The 17,599-nt window shown below is 39.6% G+C and overlaps 3 protein-coding genes across 3 annotated transcripts; 1 reads left to right on the top strand and 2 right to left on the bottom strand.

The window, feature by feature from the left end:
- Positions 1-246: 246 nt before the first annotated feature.
- LOC130994795 (glycine dehydrogenase (decarboxylating), mitochondrial) lies at positions 247-6,032 on the bottom strand. The gene is made up of 15 exons (XM_057919854.1): positions 4,649-6,032; positions 3,694-3,939; positions 3,540-3,617; positions 3,357-3,457; positions 3,077-3,272; positions 2,869-2,994; positions 2,531-2,716; positions 2,341-2,454; positions 2,109-2,261; positions 1,818-2,006; positions 1,605-1,682; positions 1,399-1,524; positions 1,212-1,310; positions 992-1,109; positions 247-549 (listed from the first exon to the last, which is right to left on the bottom strand). Exons 1-15 carry the CDS (start codon positions 5,867-5,869, stop codon positions 455-457), a joined length of 3,126 nt encoding a protein of 1,041 aa, XP_057775837.1. The 5' UTR covers positions 5,870-6,032; the 3' UTR covers positions 247-454.
- A 4,019-nt stretch (positions 6,033-10,051) lies between these two features.
- On the top strand, positions 10,052-12,341 carry LOC130994890 (putative F-box protein At3g52320). Its single transcript, XM_057920010.1, has 2 exons — positions 10,052-10,239; positions 11,033-12,341. Exon 2 carries the CDS (start codon positions 11,033-11,035, stop codon positions 12,179-12,181), a length of 1,149 nt encoding a protein of 382 aa, XP_057775993.1. The 5' UTR covers positions 10,052-10,239; the 3' UTR covers positions 12,182-12,341.
- Positions 12,342-12,407: 66 nt separating this feature from the next.
- On the bottom strand, positions 12,408-17,065 carry LOC130994443 (uncharacterized). The gene is made up of 5 exons (XM_057919485.1): positions 16,866-17,065; positions 16,592-16,751; positions 15,053-16,484; positions 13,380-14,773; positions 12,408-12,518 (listed from the first exon to the last, which is right to left on the bottom strand). The coding sequence occupies exons 1-5, from the start codon at positions 17,063-17,065 to the stop codon at positions 12,408-12,410; spliced, it is 3,297 nt and encodes a 1,098-aa protein (XP_057775468.1).
- Between the last annotated feature and the right edge of the window lie 534 nt (positions 17,066-17,599).

The following is a 17,599-nucleotide window of genomic DNA, read 5'->3' as shown; positions in this document are numbered from 1 at the left end:
ATAAATGACGAAGACATTTCAAATGCTTTTACATAATGTTACGATAAAACCAAAATCACTCTAAAAAAATAGTTCAATCACAAAAATAGATTATGACGTTACAGATTTCATATTTACCCTTACCTACCATTTCCTTGTATCACGATTCACACATTTAAGTGACAAACAGCTTTCTTGAGCATATAGTAAAGATCTAAATTATTTACATCCTAAAAAAAATTAACTTATTCTGCTACACAAAGGAACTTAATTGAAGTAAGTAAATGCAGAATTAAGAAAAGAAGTAATTACAGCATGAGACAGAGTTGCAATGAGCAACAATGGCTATTACTGATTAAAACAGAAGCATGTATAAAAACAAAAGTACAACTTGAACATAAATATTGTTTATGTACAAGAACATAAAGCAGAGATGGTTGTGGTGTTGCAATTTTCTAAAAGGAACCTTGCAGCCTTAAGCAGTCGCGGCGGCCGCCTCCTCCGCCATCTGTGACACCGGGAGGAGGGTGCAGATAAGGTTCCGGTCTCCATACACGTTGTCGACACGCCCTGAGATACAAAGAATCTCTCGAATTTAGTAAGGGAAGCCAAAGTAGAGAAATAGCGTAAAACAATGTTCGAAAATTATGGTTTTGACTAGGGGCGAGCATGTAGTCGATTGAACCGGTCAATAAGAAGTGCAGTTACTTTATAAGTTCAGTGCAAGAGTTCTCACAATAAGTAGTTTTTATTGAACCACACTCTATATATGGAATGTGGTTCAAATAAAAACTTTTTACCGCGAGAGCACTGCACTTAACGTATAAAGTAAATGCACTACTATGAAGCACCGACTAGTAAACTTTTCGGTGTTTTTTTTTGGATAAATTACACAAGTAAATAAAGAAGTTTTTTGGTGTTTGTTCGGTTATATTCAAGCCTAGCTTTGAAAGAAGGAGTTCTGCACAAAATTATATCGGTAGATCGATTCAACCGTCTTGAATTTACGCACCTGTGGTTGGCCAGAACTTGGCATTCTTGAGCCATGCAGCGGGGAAGGCTGCATATTCTCGTGAGTATGGTTTAGTCCAGACGTCGGCCATGAGCAACGAGGGCGGGTGTGGAGCGCTCTGAAATTGCATCATTGTGATCAGTTGTGTCGGAAGCAAGAAAACAACAAACACATCAAAAGATTCAAAACTGCGAAAATGTAAGAAGCCATAGCCAAATACCTTGAGCACATTGTTGTTGATGTCGGCTTTTCCTTTCTCGATCATAGAGATCTCTTCCCGGATAGAGATGAGAGCATCGCAGAACCTGTCTAGCTCAGCCTGCAAACAAGAAGGGGAGGTTAAGTTCCTATTCTTGTTTGTTGGAAGGAATGGAAATCATTGCTGTGGCGAGCTTGCTTCGCGTTACCTTGCTTTCACTTTCAGTGGGCTCAATCATGAGTGTGCCAGGAACAGGCCACGACATTGTGGGAGCGTGGAATCCGTAGTCCATTAGACGTTTGGCAACATCCTCGGGCTCGATCCCAGCGGTGTTCTACAGCAATCGCCAGTTGCAGTAAAGAAGTGATAAATGGCGCACAGCGCGTGAACAACATTAGTGTTTAAAACACGAACCTTAAAGCCTCTCAAATCGATGATGAACTCGTGGGCGCACGTTCCATTCACACCGCGGAAAAGAACGGGGAAATCCTTCTGTTGATCAAGAAGCAAAACATGTTAACAGAGAGCGATGGTGTAAATTTCTGTAGTGATGAGTGTTCTTGTTTGCACAATGAATGATAAAAATGCGTGATACAAGAAACACAGTATAAAGCGAAGAAACGGAACCTCCAAACGCTTGGCCATGTAGTTTGCGTTCAAGATGGCAATCTTTGATGCATCAGTTAATCCCTTCGATCCCATCATGGCAATGTAGGTGTACGATATAGGTAAAATGAGAGCGGAGCCCCATGGCGCAGCAGAGATAGTACCGAGTGGTTGAGATTGCTCGGGTTCTGGTATGCCTCCGGTGGCTATCTGCAGCACAAAAAAAGAAAACAGATACAGAATCAGTCACCACTGCGCTTACACACACACATGTATGTGTGTGAGGTTTACAGCAAAAGCATTTCTACATACCACTGGATGCGAAGGTAGGAACGGCGCTAGGTGTTTCTTCACCCCAATAGGCCCCATACCAGGTCCGCCTCCACCGTGGGGAATACAGAACGTTTTGTGGAGATTGAGATGACAAACATCAGCACCAATGAAACCCGGGCTAGTCAAACCAACCTGTAGGCAGAAAAGATCGATCATCAGAAGAAACCAACGAGAAATGTGCAATCTTTGTGTGTAATCAATAGAACTTTACCTGAGCGTTCATGTTGGCTCCATCCATATAAACTTGTCCGCCATTGTCGTGGATTATTTTGCAGATCTCGTCAATGCCTTCCTCGTAAACTCCATGGGTCGAAGGATATGTGACCTTGGGTTCAGCAGAGTTTATCAGCACTTGACAAATTCAACGAATTGCAAAATTTGAGCAACAAGACAATCCATACCATAAGAGCAGCCAAGTTGTTCTTGTTCGTCTCCGCAGCCTTCCGCAACTCTTCAATGTTGATGTTTCCCTTCGAATCAGTTCCAACAGCCACAATTTTCATCCCACACATGGCCGCGCTTGCAGGGTTCGTTCCATGTGCCGAGACTGGAATGATGCATACATCGCGGTGGTGGTCTCCTCTCGACTACATTAGAAGTTCACCAGAAACCGATGTTACTAATGGTGGATTGTGATAATCACAACTCAAAGCCAAGAGATTTTTCAATCTTCATTTTTGCAAGTGTAACTGATTCAACTAAGAACAATTTTAATTGAAAAAATGCAATATATTGTTACCCTGTGATATGCTCGAATAACCATGAGTCCAGCATATTCTCCAGCTGCACCGGCATTGGGTTGTAGAGAGAAAGAATCGAAGCCAGTGATCGTACACAATAGGTCACCCAAATTATTGAACATTTCCTGCAAGAAGAAACGATGGTTTAGAGGAATCCTTAGAACTTCCTAACAACGAACGTGTAAATTTCAAGTATTTTATGAATACCTGGTAACCAGCAGCCTGTTCCGTGGGGGCAAAAGGGTGAATGTCCGTGAAGGCAGGCCACGTCACCGGCATCATTTCTGTCGTTGCATTCAGTTTCATCGTGCACGATCCCAAGGGAATCATGCTATGGCACAAAGAGAGATCCTTCGACTGAAGTTTGTGGATGTATCGAAGAAGTTCATGCTCAGTGTGGTACCTACACCAACCAGTACAAAAATGGTTACATCTAATCTTACAAAGACGAACTCAAACTGCAAAAATTTCAAGAAAATGTGCATACGAGTTGAATATTTGGTTCGTTAGAAACGGGCTCTGCCTCACAAGTCCTGCAGGAATCAAGTTCTGAACCTCTGATGCAAGAGATTCAGCAGTGAATGGTACCTGATGAAACACAAATCCTCGAGTTACAATTTTTTAAAAAAAGGCTTGAAACACATCTTGAAAGATATACACTCGTACTCACAGGCTTGCCAGATGCAAAGACGGAAAACAACTTGTCCACATCTTCCAATGTAGTTGTTTCATCAAAAGCAACGGTTATCTGAGAGACAAAAGGTATTTGGTTACTCAACAGCTGTCACAATTTACGAAAAAATATTTAGGTAGGTAATGCTTACAGTGTTCTCGTCGACAACCCTCAAATTTATTTCATTCTTGTAAGCAGCATCAGCAATCGCCTTTGCATCTCCACATTTGACCTTCACCGTGTCAAAGAACGGAAGGCTCTGAACTTCTACAGTCCCGAGCTTTTTCAATCCAGCGGCAAAAGTTGCAGCCAAACCATGCACCCGTTGAGCAATACTCTTAAGGCCTTCCGGTCCATGATAGACGGCATACATGGCAGCCATGTTGGCCAGCAAAGCCTACAATCATAAACAGAACCATATTTCGTCATGGCAGCCATGTTAACCATATTTTCGTCATAAAAAACCCGAGCATAGTTTTTTATACACACATCACCCTCTTTCATATTTGATTCAAGACAAATACATACCACGATTGAACTCAACACCAAAATCAAGCAAAGAGGATTACTTTAGTCCAGCACATTCCTATTTATACCATCACTATTTCTCAACTATCTACTGCAAATCTGCAGCATGATTTCATAAAACAGAATCTAAAAACAATCAATTCATCGAAAACCATACTCACTCGAGCATAGTTTTTTATACTCACATCACCCTCTTTCATATTTGATTCAAGACAGACACATACCAAGATTGAACTCAACACCAAACTCAAGCAAAGTGGATTAGTTTAGTTCATCACATTCCAATTTTATACCATTAGCAAGTCTGCAACACAATTTCATAAAACAGATTCCAAAAACAAACAATACATCAAAAACCACACTTACTCAAGCACAATTTTTTTACACATAAATCAGCCCCTTTCATATCTAACTCAAGCCAAATATATGCTCAGATTGAACTCAACACCAAAACCAAGCAAAGTGGATTAGTTTAGTTCATCAAAAAACACACCAAAACCAAGCAAAGTGGATTAGTTTAGTTCATCAAAAAACAGATTTTCAAAAAGCAAACAATTCACCAAAAAAACCACACTCACTTGAGCAGTGCAGATGTTGCTAGTGGCCTTGTCACGGCGGATATGCTGCTCCCTCGTCTGCATAGCCATCCGAAGAGCAGGCTTCCCGGACGAATCAACACTGACACCAATGATCCTCCCGGGCATCATCCTCTTGTACTCCTGCGAGGTAGCCAAGAACGCAGCGTGGGGGCCGCCATACCCCATCGGAACCCCAAACCTCTGAGCCGACCCCACCACAATATCGGCCCCAAACTCGCCCGGTGGCTTCAGCATTGTCAAGGCCAGCAAATCAGAGGCCATCACAACCTTCACACCATTAGCGTGAGCCTTCTTGACGAACTCCCCGTAGTCGAGAACCTCCCCCTCCGTCCCCGGATACTGCACGAGCACGCCACAGACATCACCGGAGCTGTAATCAATGTCCTTCACATCCGAGACAACAACTTTCAGATCGAATCCATCGGCCCTCGTCTTGCAAACATCGATTGTCTGAGGGTGGCAGTTGCTGGCAATCACAAAGGTCTTCTTCTTCCCCTTCAAGATGTTGTTGCACATCGCCATTGCCTCTGCGGCCGCGGTCCCTTCATCGAGGAGGGAGGCGTTCGACATGGGCAAGCCGGTGAGATCTGTAACCATGGTTTGATAATTCAACAACGATTCGAGCCTCCCTTGAGAAATCTCAGCTTGGTAAGGGGTGTATTGAGTATACCAAGCCGGATTCTCCATTATATTCCTCAGAATCACAGGAGGCACAAATGTGTTGTAATACCCCATCCCAATAAACGACTTGAAAACCTTGTTTTTCGAAGCTAAATCCTTCATGTGCTCGATCATCTGCGCCTCCGTCAAGCCCTCGTCGAAGATTGAAAACTTCATGTCGCCCGCGCGGATGGATTTGGGGACGGTGGCGTCGATTAGGGAATCTAGGGTTTCGAAGCCGACGAACTCCGCCATCTTGGACTGGTCCTCCGGCGTGGCGGAGTTGTGGCGGCGCGGGAAGGTGTCGCTGGGCTTGAGGGCGTCGACGGAGATGGAGCGGGTGCCGACGAATTGGGCGAGGTTTCGAGAGTAGAAGCGGTGGTTGGCGGCGGAGGCATTGGCGGCGCTCCGGCCCTGCACGACGCTGGGGGAGAGGGAGGAGGCGTAGCGCGAGGATTGGTTGTGCAATGGCTGCTGCTTCGATTCGGAGACGAGGCGGCGGAGGATGGCACGGTTGGCTAGCTTCCTCGCGCGCTCCATTTCTAGAGAGAGAGAGAGAGAGAGAATGGGATTGAATTCAAGCAAAACGGAGTGGTTTCGGTTTTGCCTGTGTGTAAAGCTCTGAGCTTCAGCTTCGCTCACTAAAAAGATTTCATTTTTTTACTGTTACAAGAAGTGGGTGGTGGGAAATGGAAATGGGTTGTTGAGATCCAATCTTTTACATATATATAGTTATATAATCGTATAGGGGTAATTTCGTCAAAAATTTATGAATTTTCATTAGATTTTAATTTAATTCTACACGTGAATTTACTAAGTATTACCGATATATTATGGTTAATTATAAATTAAATAAACTGATTTTTTCGAAAAAGAATAAATATTTTTATCTATTTTGTTGTAACATCCACGTTGTAGCTACATCCTTCATTCCTTATTATGTTCAAAAATTTTAGAACACAAAAATTAAGAAAATTTTGTAAATTGATTAAAGGTAATAAAGTTCACAAATTTAAGATATACGGGACAAACTAAAATACTAAGTAAGTTGGTAATAATGGGACTAGTGGAGTATTTTTTTATTACTATAATTTTTTTTTAAAAAAAATAGCTACAGTATAAGAAAATACAGAAAAATAGTTATACAAAAATATTTTGAAGAAAAAATTGAATCAAGTTTTTTCTTATTTCACTAGTAGTTGCTTGGCATCACTCTAAAAAATTATGACTTTAAATACATAAATTTTTAATTATTTTAATTTACTGTATAATTATCAATTATTGATAAATTAACATGCCAATTTATTAAACGATGAAGTTGTGTGTTTACGTCATTTCAATTAATTACGAACACACTAAATCACTATTTCGATTGGTTACAATAACATGAATTCATTCAGATTTGATAATCGTGTGAAATTTTAAAATATTTACCTCGCTTGAGTTAATCATAAAGTGATTAATTTGGTACGTTAATTAATTACAATAACATTATTTCGTCACAATCGATAAATATGTGAAAAAAAAAAAACAGAATAATTGGGTAAGAATTTTGAATATGTAAGTGCAACTAACTGTAATATTTTATTTTTTCCGACACACTCATTCTCTCTCCTCTCTCTCTCTCATGAGGAACAAATCTCAAGATCTAGTGGTGGGTGAAGGGTGACGTGGCACCAACTTGAGGAAAACGACGTAATCTGTGTCAGCCAATGGATTCTTTCTGGTAAAAACAAAATCTAATCTTTTTTCTGTACAAAAATAAGTAGAAAAAAAAAGAAAAAAAAAAGTGCAGCTTGATTGTTAGATTTTGTATGGAAGGGAATCAGCGGGAGAGGATTGAGATTCAATGGATCAAAATAAAAAGGTTTTCTTTTTTTGGAATAAAAATGTTTAAATGTGAATTTTAATTTTGTACCATGAATTCAAAGCCTCAATAATATCTTTCTGTGCAGAGAAATATTGCATGGAAAATCCTCTTTCACATTTGGCTTATCTTAAATTTTCGCCTCACAAAAGTATGGGGGAATGAAACCATTTTTTGAGCCTCATATAATTGAGAAAACAATTAGAAGGATATTGTGTACAATTTTCACATTCCCAGATATTAGGAATATTTTTTTGTGATACTAAATGATTAGCTAAATGCACTATATAAATGTGTTTAACATAAAATTTCATATATCATTCCTAAACAAAAAGAAAAACTCATATATCATGATTAAATACATAACATAAATATTTAAATTCGAATATTATATGTTGGTTTTTCTAAATTTTATATAGCACTTATTTAATATGAAATCTTTAACTCCGAGAATTTTGACGCTTATATATAGGTGTATTGTAGGGAAACAAACAATTTTTGTAGAAGTATTATGAAAAATGTTAGAATTGTTATTTTCAAGTAGCTGATTGTTGTGTCTGAAATAAGGTTTGTAATAATTTATACCCCAACTTCAAAAAAATAAAAAAATAAAAATTAAAAATTAAAAACTTTTTTTAAAAATTTATGAAATTTGTTAAAAGTAACAAATATTTGATTTTATTCCAAAAAAAAAAACAAATATTTGAATTATTTTTCATTTATATCATGGTAGCAAGCCTTCCACGTCATAAACGTGAAATGACTGGGGGGCGAAAGATTGTTTTAATAATATAGTTAAATATCAAACTATTTTTAATAAATATTAAAATGTTAGGATATAGTATTTGATAAATTCACAAAAAAAAAAGTAATTAACCCTTAATAATATCCAAATTAATCGCCTCCCAATCAAGATCAAGTTGCCAATTCATTTTAGATGATTTAATTTTTTGAGACGGAACTCATTTTATTGAATCTGCAATAAAATCGCATAATCTTAGTCTTTGGTGGGTATTAATACTAGTCAATTTTATGAATTCTTTGAATTTTAGCTTTTAAGTTTACCTTAAGTTTGATAAGAGTATCTCGTATTTATCTACAAATACAATTAAAATAAAATATCCTTTCTGTCCACGACAATAAATTCTAATTTGTCATTTTTATCTGTTTACAAATAAATAATTAACTTGTATTAAAACTGCTTTCAAAGAAGAAAAAAAAAACTTGTACTCTCTTCGTGGAAACCTTCATTCCACTATAAGTGAAACCCTTTTTTGGGGCACAAAAATTAAGAAAATTATATTTTATGTATAGATGAAAAAGTAAAAATGTATTTGAAAAGTAAAATTTTTATCTGAAAAAAAATAATCTCACTTATGATGGGACGGAGCAAGTATAAGATTGAAATTCATTAAAGAGGTGAAGATTCTCTCATTAAAGCTTATGAATTAATATGGGGAGTTGGTGAATCCTGCATTCAATAAAACTAAATAACACGTGGCAGCCCCTGGTGTTGATGGGGATAGTTAGATGTTAAATTTGGGCCCTTTGATTAATCATACAGTTCGGCATCAACGGCTTCTGATACTTCCCTTTCAAAATTTTCTTTTGTCGAGTAAACCTAGTAAACCTGGGCTGGCAAAATTAGACCCGGCCCGATTCATAGAATAACCCGATATTGGGTCGAATTGGGCTATGAGATTTAATATCCGGTGAAATTTCGGGTAGGGCCGAACCCGCTTAGTATTAGCCAAAGTTTGTTGAATTTGGCCCTCTCTAACTAAAAAAAATTACATTATAATAAGTATTTAGAGCACTCCCAGCAGATCATCTAAATGCATCACTAACTCTAAATTTAGGCTAAAATAATTGAAAATGAGATAAAAAAATGCATTCATCCCCTAAATTGGATGGGCCCACAAATTTTTTTACACCTATCTAAATTCAATCTTAAATTTACATCCACTCTAAATTTATTTTAAGCTTATAATTAGTAGGGCCCACACATAATTATTGTTTTTATGTAGAAAATAGGAGATCTGGTGTATGCATTTATAAAATCGAGATCCTAAAATTAAATAGGGAAGCTTTAGGGAGAAATATAAGAGCATAATTTTGAAATTTCTGTTGGGAGTGCTCTTAGGTCTGATCATGTTTATTTCGGCTGGATGAATTTTTGGCCCAGGCCGATTTTTAGAAAAAGTCGGGTGAATATGGGTCGGCCCGACCTAATCTTTTGCCAGTTCTAATTGTAAACTGATTAATGTAAACTGATTAATAGAAAATTAGGGATAATCTATGCTATTCTTCTGAAGGGAAATAAATTTCAAACCTCAAATAAATCAAATATTTCGTTTCATATGTTTTATTTTATTTTACAACTTAATTTGTCTCGATGCTTTATTTCATACGAGTTGGTCAAATTTATAAATGTACATTTCAAAGTTCTCAAAAAGTATATAACAATTATTTTTTTGTCTATAGATATTCTCAATTATATTATTTAGGTGACCCTATATTAATTTAAGCGTTCAAGATTCTGGTGGGAATGTCAAATGTGGGAGTACATACAAAAGTTGAAAGCTGATTCATTATTTAGGTGTGCCGAATGACACTCGTCAATAATCTATTAATAATTAAATGAATCCAATAATAAAATTGTTTATAATGCATTGCATAACATATTAACATGTAAACACCCCCTCACAATTATCTTTTCAATAACGATATTATTGTATGTTATTTTAATTAACTTTGGGTTTTTGTTTTGATTAAGGCCGAAAAGCCCATTTCATAGGGTGATTATATATATATTTGCTTAGTTAAAGACAGCTGCATATTTTGAGAGTGAGTTAGGTTTTATATATTGATTTCTTTCTTGCATTCCAGACGATGCATCACTTGGAGATCAAGTTTTAATTAGTTGACTTTTGTTTTCCAAAATTCTATTAGTTTAGAGAATTAAATTACGTAATTTTCTTGCTTTGGGAGCTTGGAGACTTGCGGCTGGCATCAAGAAATTGGGACTTCTTGTTTTCAAGTGGTGATTTATTTTTATTGCAATTTTATTTTCTTGTTTTATGTTTGCTTTTATATGTTTGTTTTTATTTCTTTGATTGTTTCTAGTTTAATTCCGTCAAAAAAGATTGTTTCTAGTTTAATTATGAGTGGCTAAATTCTTAATTCGGCGAGAATAATGAAATATTGATTTAATATCTGTAAGACGACCTAATTGTTCATATAATTTCTTGTGTTTAACGACAATTCTGATTTTATTTAAGTTTGGCCAACTTAGGTTTAATTGGATTAAAGTCAGTTGGTTCCTTCAATCCGTAATTGTTGTAATAGAACTGATTAGTGATAAAGCTACCATGTTTGTAGTAGAAAATAAATTGGTAGACAGAATTATTACTTGCGTTCTTGGGTAATTTGTCTAAATCGAGTTCTATATTTTAATAAGGGAAATAGGCAGGTCTGACGTCTCCAAGTGATCTATCAACACAGTAAATATGAATTTGGATCCCCGTTCCAACATTCTTAGTAGAGAATCGATAAGCACTCTCCCTCGTATTTTCTCTTCTCTTGTTTGATATGCTGATGGCTGTCTTTCAAAATTAGGTTTTCGTATGCATATATGTTTCACAAGACAAGATTTTTGTCTTTGAAATTTAGGTTTAGAGATTAATATAGAAAGACATTCATATCAACGATATGTCTTATTCTCTGCATTTAAGTTTTGATAAAACACATTTATACAAATTAGTGAAATTGGTTAGTCGATTGATTAGTAGATTGATGATGCTGTTCGGAAATAAAAATTTGTATTCAATAAGCAGATGTTACACATCAGAAGTCGGGCTTATTATGTCCGGAGGCGTAAAAAGGAGAGGCCAACAAATATGAAGTCCCTCCCCAAAGAGCTATTGTTCGAAATCCTCCTCCGTGTCCCGGCCGATCATCTCTACGAGAGAGCGAGGCTCGTGTGCCGGCGGTGGTACCACATTATCCATTCTCATGCCTTCATCAACGCGCAGATGCACGGTGCTACCTATGGACTCCTCCTATCACCCGTAAAGTATAATACTCTGCCACTTTATGTAACAGCCGACGCATACGGTGGAATCCACACATCTGAGCTAAATCACATCTCCAAATTGGGAGTTCTTGCTACCTGCAACGGTTTGATTCTGGAGATGAAAGAGAAGGGTTACCGCCTCCCTCGTCTTGTGATTGTGAATCCTGCAACGAAGCAGTCATTCCTCCTCCCACCATTGCCTACAGGCGTAGCCTATAGCCTGGACCAGTATGGTTTTGCATACTCTGCAGCTTCCTTGGCGTATAAAGTGATTGCACCGTACACTGTTCGCCACTCGCCACTAGACCTAGAAATTGACTACGGTCTTCGCGTGCTCACTGTTGGAGTTGATGAATCCTGGAGGCAAGTCGAGATTCACCACCTCCCCGACCATGTCAGGCCACTTTTCTTCAAAAGGGGTCCGGTGACTAGTGAAGGTTTCTTGCATTGGGGAAGGGGGAAGTGCTGCGCGACGCTGGATGTGGAGACGGAGATCATTACACTGAGTGAAGCCCCTGGTCAGTACCATGAAAGCAGGTATAAATATCTGTCAACTGGGAGGTGTCTGTCGGTCCTGGCTGCGTGTGGGTATCTGTCGTGGGAGGTTTGGGAGATGAAGGCAGAGACGGGCGAGTGGAGAAAGGCGCTGCCCAAGGTCGACTTGGGAGCTCAGAAATGCTGGAATCAACAGTTTGGTCCTGAAGATGGTCGAGTTCTTATGCCACTTGGTTGGGTTAAATATCCACATGTTTTGGCCTTGTATTTTGACGACTATTATTGGACGGAAGGCCGGCCTTGCATTTTCTACAATATTTATACGCATCAACTCCACTCCATAGAGCTACCGAAAAGCTATACTGAACGTTATGCGGCTTTTGTGCATAAGAATAGTCTGATGTGGTTAAGTTAGAAGGGTATTAGAATCGGTATTAATTGTTTATATTTGATCAAGTTAAAACAGTTGATATATTATTGCTTATAACGTTTCAGATTTTGTTCAGATATATCTGATGTTTATTTTCTCAAGATACATGATCAGCTTATGTTTGGCAGAATATTTTGACTTTGTCATGTTACCTTTTTGTGAGAGAGAATATTTATGATCACTTTGTATGGACATGATTGTGACCTCACAATCACATTGCTGTATTGCAAATCAGCTTGAGAATATTTTGAATGGAATTATGTAATACAAGCTTGAAAAGTAGGGCAAAATCATTTTTCCAATAACTCGTGCACATTGCATACTACACATTATCAAACAAGCCAACAATTGGCTTAGATCAATGAAGAGTGGAAACAAACACCAATCATATCATTAGTTGAGCTATGAGCATATATATACATGAGTCAATCATGAAGTAATAAAACAAAGAAGATTGTTTGAGGTCTGCAACAATTGGTTCCTCTACAGCAGCACAACTCGAGCTCCAACACTACTAATCCTTCCCTCATTGACGACTAGTTGACTTTCAAACAGAGATTAATTATTTTTTTTTTTGATCAGTAAAATATAACTTTTATTGAAAGAAAAGGAATCAAGGCATCAGGAATGCCAATCAACACTACAATACAAGTTTGAAATCTTTGGAACACCAAGAAGTAAAAGAAATTCCTAACTCCACGATTTTGTAGGCCTCGTTCCAACTCCAAAGTCTCCCCTTAATCTGTAATACAAGTCTATCAATATCCCAAGCCTTGTCCTGGAAACGACTACCATTCCTGCTTTCCCAGAGCAACCACACTGTTCCCACCCACAAAGCTTTAAGTAGTCTTCTTTCTCTCTTCTTTTTTCCAACCGCAATGAAAGAAATGAAGTGTTGGAAAATACCTCTCGGATTTGCAGTTTTGATGTCAAGCCATTGAAAGATCTGGTCCCACACCGCCGCTGCTTTCGGGCAATGGAGGAACAGGTGTTCCGTCGTTTCCTCACTAGAAACACAGGCATTGCACCATCTCTCCTCTACGCTGATCTGGACATTTCTTCTACTCAGATTATCACATGTTGCCAATCTGTTTCTAAGACATCTCCATGCCGTCACCTTGGCTTTATTTGGTGTTGGGGCCTTCCAAACCTTTGCCATCTCCAAAGGTAAAACTTGTTGCACCTCTCTAATTTTTGCCACTATTTCATATGCCGACTTGATTGTGAAGCATCCATCTGATGTCGCCTTCCAGTTCCATCCGTCTGTTACATTTACAGAAGGAGCAAACTCAGCAATCGCCAATCGGAGATCCTCCGCAAACCCTTTCTCCCTCTCCCTTAACTCCCTCCTCCACTCCACCCTCCACACCCATGAGCCTCCCTCCCAAAACCCGCTTTCACCAACCAGGCTTTTCTTGTTCAGGCTCAAATTATACAATCTCGGAAACACAAACTTAAGGGGTTTGTCAACCGCCCACACATCCTCCCAGAAGCTGGTCTCAAGCCCATCCCCAATTTTTCGCCTCAAATTATTGATGAACCACCGATCTCTTCTACCTCCTTCCTTATCCATAATTTTCTGCCACCACCCTTTCTGTCCACCTCTTCCCGCCACCGAACATTCTCCCCCTTCCCCCCACTCTAGCTCCCCATAAATCGATTTAATCACCCTTACCCACAGAGCCTTACCCTCCCCCAAAAACCTCCAGAGCCACTTACTTAACAGCACCTGATTAAACCAATCGATATTCTGAAACCCCAGGCCTCCTGAATCCTTGTTTAAGCACAAGGCATTCCACTTAAACCAGGTGATACCCCTCATCTGTGTACCTCCTCCCCACAAAAATTTGGAAAACAGTGAATTAAGTTCCTTAATCACCGCTTTAGGTACGAAAGCGAGGGATAATTGATAGACCGGGATGGATTGCAACACCGACTTGACTAGAGTAATTCGTCCTGCCAGCGAAAGGTGTCTCTTCTTCCAGCTTGCCACTTTGTTTGATACTTTTTCAACCAAAAACTTCCAATCTCCAACACCATTGCTGCGCCCCCCCACTTTAGTACCCAAGTAGTTGCACGGAAATGATCCGATCTTGCATGTGAGAAGCGATGCCCATCTCCGCTCAACTGCCTCATCCACTCCCACTGTCAAAAGACAGCTTTTGTCGAAATTTACAGCTAGACCCGAGACGAACTGGAAGAGAATCAGGAGTTTCTTCACACTCTCCATATTCCTATCATCTGCCTCCAACAAGAAGATAGTATCGTCTGCGTACTGAAGATGTGAAATGGGCACTTTATCCTTGCCAATCTTCGCCGGAACCAGGAACTGCCTCTCCGCTGCTCTTTCAATGAACTCGTTGAGGCCTTCCGCCACAATAAGGAAAAGGAAAGGTGACAACGAGTCACCCTGTCTCAAACCTCTCTCCATTTTGAAGTCTCCCGTCGATGACCCGTTCACCAATACACTTGCCGTTCCAGATTCTAGACACCCTTTAATCCACTTCCTCCAAACTCCGTCAAAGTTAAGTCGATCGAGAAGCATATCCAGGAAATCCCATTGCACAGAGTCGTATGCTTTTGCGAAGTCAATCTTGAAGAAAATCCGGCCCACTCTCTTCTTTTTTGCCTCAAAAATAGCTTCATTCAGGATAACCACCCCATCTAGGATGAAACGACCCTTGACAAACGCACTTTGATTATCGGAAATGATCGACCCCATAACCCTCTTCAATCTCTCAGCCAGGATTTTAGCCACAATTTTGAACAAACTGGTGATAAGAGAAATTGGGCGAAAATCATCGAGCGACCCAGCCCCTTCTTTCTTCGGAATCAGAACAATAAAAGAGGCATTACCACCTTTCGGAATTTTCCCGTTTTCGTGAAATTCCTTCAACACCTGGAGTAAGTCCTCTTTAACCATGTGCCACGCCGCTCTCCAGAATGTGAAGTTAAATCCATCGGGTCCCGGACTCTTGTCTCCACAACAGCTCCAAACTGCTTCTTTAATCTCGTCCAGATCAAAATCCCTGATTAGCCACTGCCTCTCGTCAGTTGAAATTTTCCTCCACATGAAGTCCAGGGGGAAATCAGGCATCAGTCGTTCTTTCCTTTTGAAAAAAGCTTCAAAATGATTTCTCACTCTTGCTTTAACCTCTTCCGGTTTAGATATCCACGAGTTTTCAAAGAGCATTCCGCCAATTTCGTTTTTAACCCGTCTCCCACGAATTGCCCTATGAAAAAAACCCGAATTAGAGTCTCCCTCTTTGAGCCATTTGATTTTGGCTTTCTGTTGCAGCATCATCTGTTTATTCTTGAATTGAAGGGAGAGCATGGCTTGAATCTCATTTCTCCTGATCACCTCTGATTCTTCAAGACCTCTCTGTTCGTCCACCTTATCCTTATCCTGAAGTTCCTTCTGAAGTTCTTGGATTTTGTGGTCAATCTCACCGAAAGAAGTCCGATTCCACACCTTCAAGGCCTCTTTGAGTTTCTTCAGTTTCTCCTTAACCTCAAAAAAGCTCCATCCCCCCACATTAGTCCCCGTCCAAACCTGCTTTACCATATCCTCGAACTCCGAATGATTCACCCATGCATTGAGGAACCGAAAAGGTCTTGGTCCCCAATCCTCCGATCTTGTAGTGAGAATAATCGGACAGTGATCCGAAATTGAACGTTGAAGTCCTCGTGCCGACGTCCCTTCCCACGCAGCCAGCCAATTCTCATTAACGAGAAAGCGATCAATCTTACTCTTGCACTTTCCATTTGGTTTGTACCAAGTAAACTTCCGGCCATGAGTTTTAATTTCCTCCAAATCGTTCTCCCGGATAAATTCTTCAAAACTTCTTGCATCAGTTGCTCCAAACGCCTCCCCACTGCCCACACGTTCATCCCTCCTCCTAACTGAGTTAAAGTCTCCCAAGATACAGACACTCCTATCCGTATTTTGTTCCACAATTGAGCTTAAGGCATCCCACAAGATCCGCTTATCCCCTGAGCCGACTGGTGCGTACACGTTGATGATGCAACATAAGATATCACCCTCCTTGTACCTACCATTCACCACCACCGCCCCCGGTAAATCCCACGTACTAGAGGCTTCGAAAACCTCCCTATTCCACAAGCAAACAATTCCTCCAGCCCTTCCCTCCGAATTCCTAATCGCTCTGTCTGTATAATTAGACCCCCACCAAGATTTACAGAACAAATCCCTGAACACCTCCATCTTTGTCTCCTGTAAGCAACAAAAATCGATCTTCTGCCCTTTCACCAAATCAGTAACATCTCTCTGCTTCGCAACACTCCCCAAGCCCCGAATGTTATAAGATAACAAATTCATTAAACATTCCTCAAAATACTCCCAGCATTTTCGCAAGAAAGAAAATTACCTTGCACCTCAATCTGTCGAGCAACATCTTCGTCTGGAATTCGACTTGAAAGCCCGATCTTCTTTCCAAAATCCCATATCTGCTGACCTGAAATTTGCTCTCCACCTGTCGTCTCCTGGCCTTCTTCGTTCTCCCCCTCTCTTTCCTGCTCTGCCACTTCCTCCCCCCTTCCATCAATTGGCTCTAAATCTGAAATGAAGTGTTTCCATTTCTCTTTCTCCCTGGCTCTATTCTTTTTCTTTTCTCTCACTTTTTTTCCTTTTGAATTTCGGTCCTCAAACCTTTTGCTTTGCTTTGAACGACTTCCTTCGTCGGAGCTGAAAATCGGAAGCTCGTTCTCTTCGATCCTTTGCCCTTCCTCTTTCCACTCCTTGTCCTCGACAATATTTTTGGCACCTTGACATTCGCTGTACACAACTGAATCAGCTTCTTCCCTTTCCGGAATATCGCTTATATTCTCTCCTTGCGCTTGGTTCGACATTAAGGTATGACCTCCCTCACAAACTCAAACAGAGATTAATTATACCATGACATGTGATGAAAGCCCTAAGTCTAGCATTTTATATAATAAGAAAACTCAAACTAGAAATAAGAGATGATAACGGTTCAAACAATCCATGACAATTATAAACATTCTACACCAAATAATCTAATCTTAACTTGAACATAGCAGGCTATTCTTATGCACAAACCCAATGTACCATGAAGAGGAGTATGGTAATTCAGTGGAGTTGATTTCATGTGTATCAAGATTGTAGAAAAATTCAATGGAGGAAGCACCTTCCTCCATTCACCAGTTTCCGATTTCATCCCCCAAACATCCCACGACAAATCTCTGTTTTCGCCAACCAACAGTGATAGGAACGTCCCCCGTTGACAGATAATACAGTCTCTTTCCCCCTAAATAACCTATAGAAAAAGGAATTATACTCGTTGTAAGGATCTCAGTCTCAATATCCAATGTCAAGACGATTCTTCGATATTCACACATCCAATGTGTGAAACCTTCTGTAAT

This window comes from Salvia miltiorrhiza, chromosome 7 (assembly GCF_028751815.1).
Source record: "Salvia miltiorrhiza cultivar Shanhuang (shh) chromosome 7, IMPLAD_Smil_shh, whole genome shotgun sequence".
NCBI lineage: Eukaryota > Viridiplantae > Streptophyta > Magnoliopsida > Lamiales > Lamiaceae > Salvia > Salvia miltiorrhiza.
This window is presented reverse-complemented; position numbering and strand designations above follow the sequence as displayed.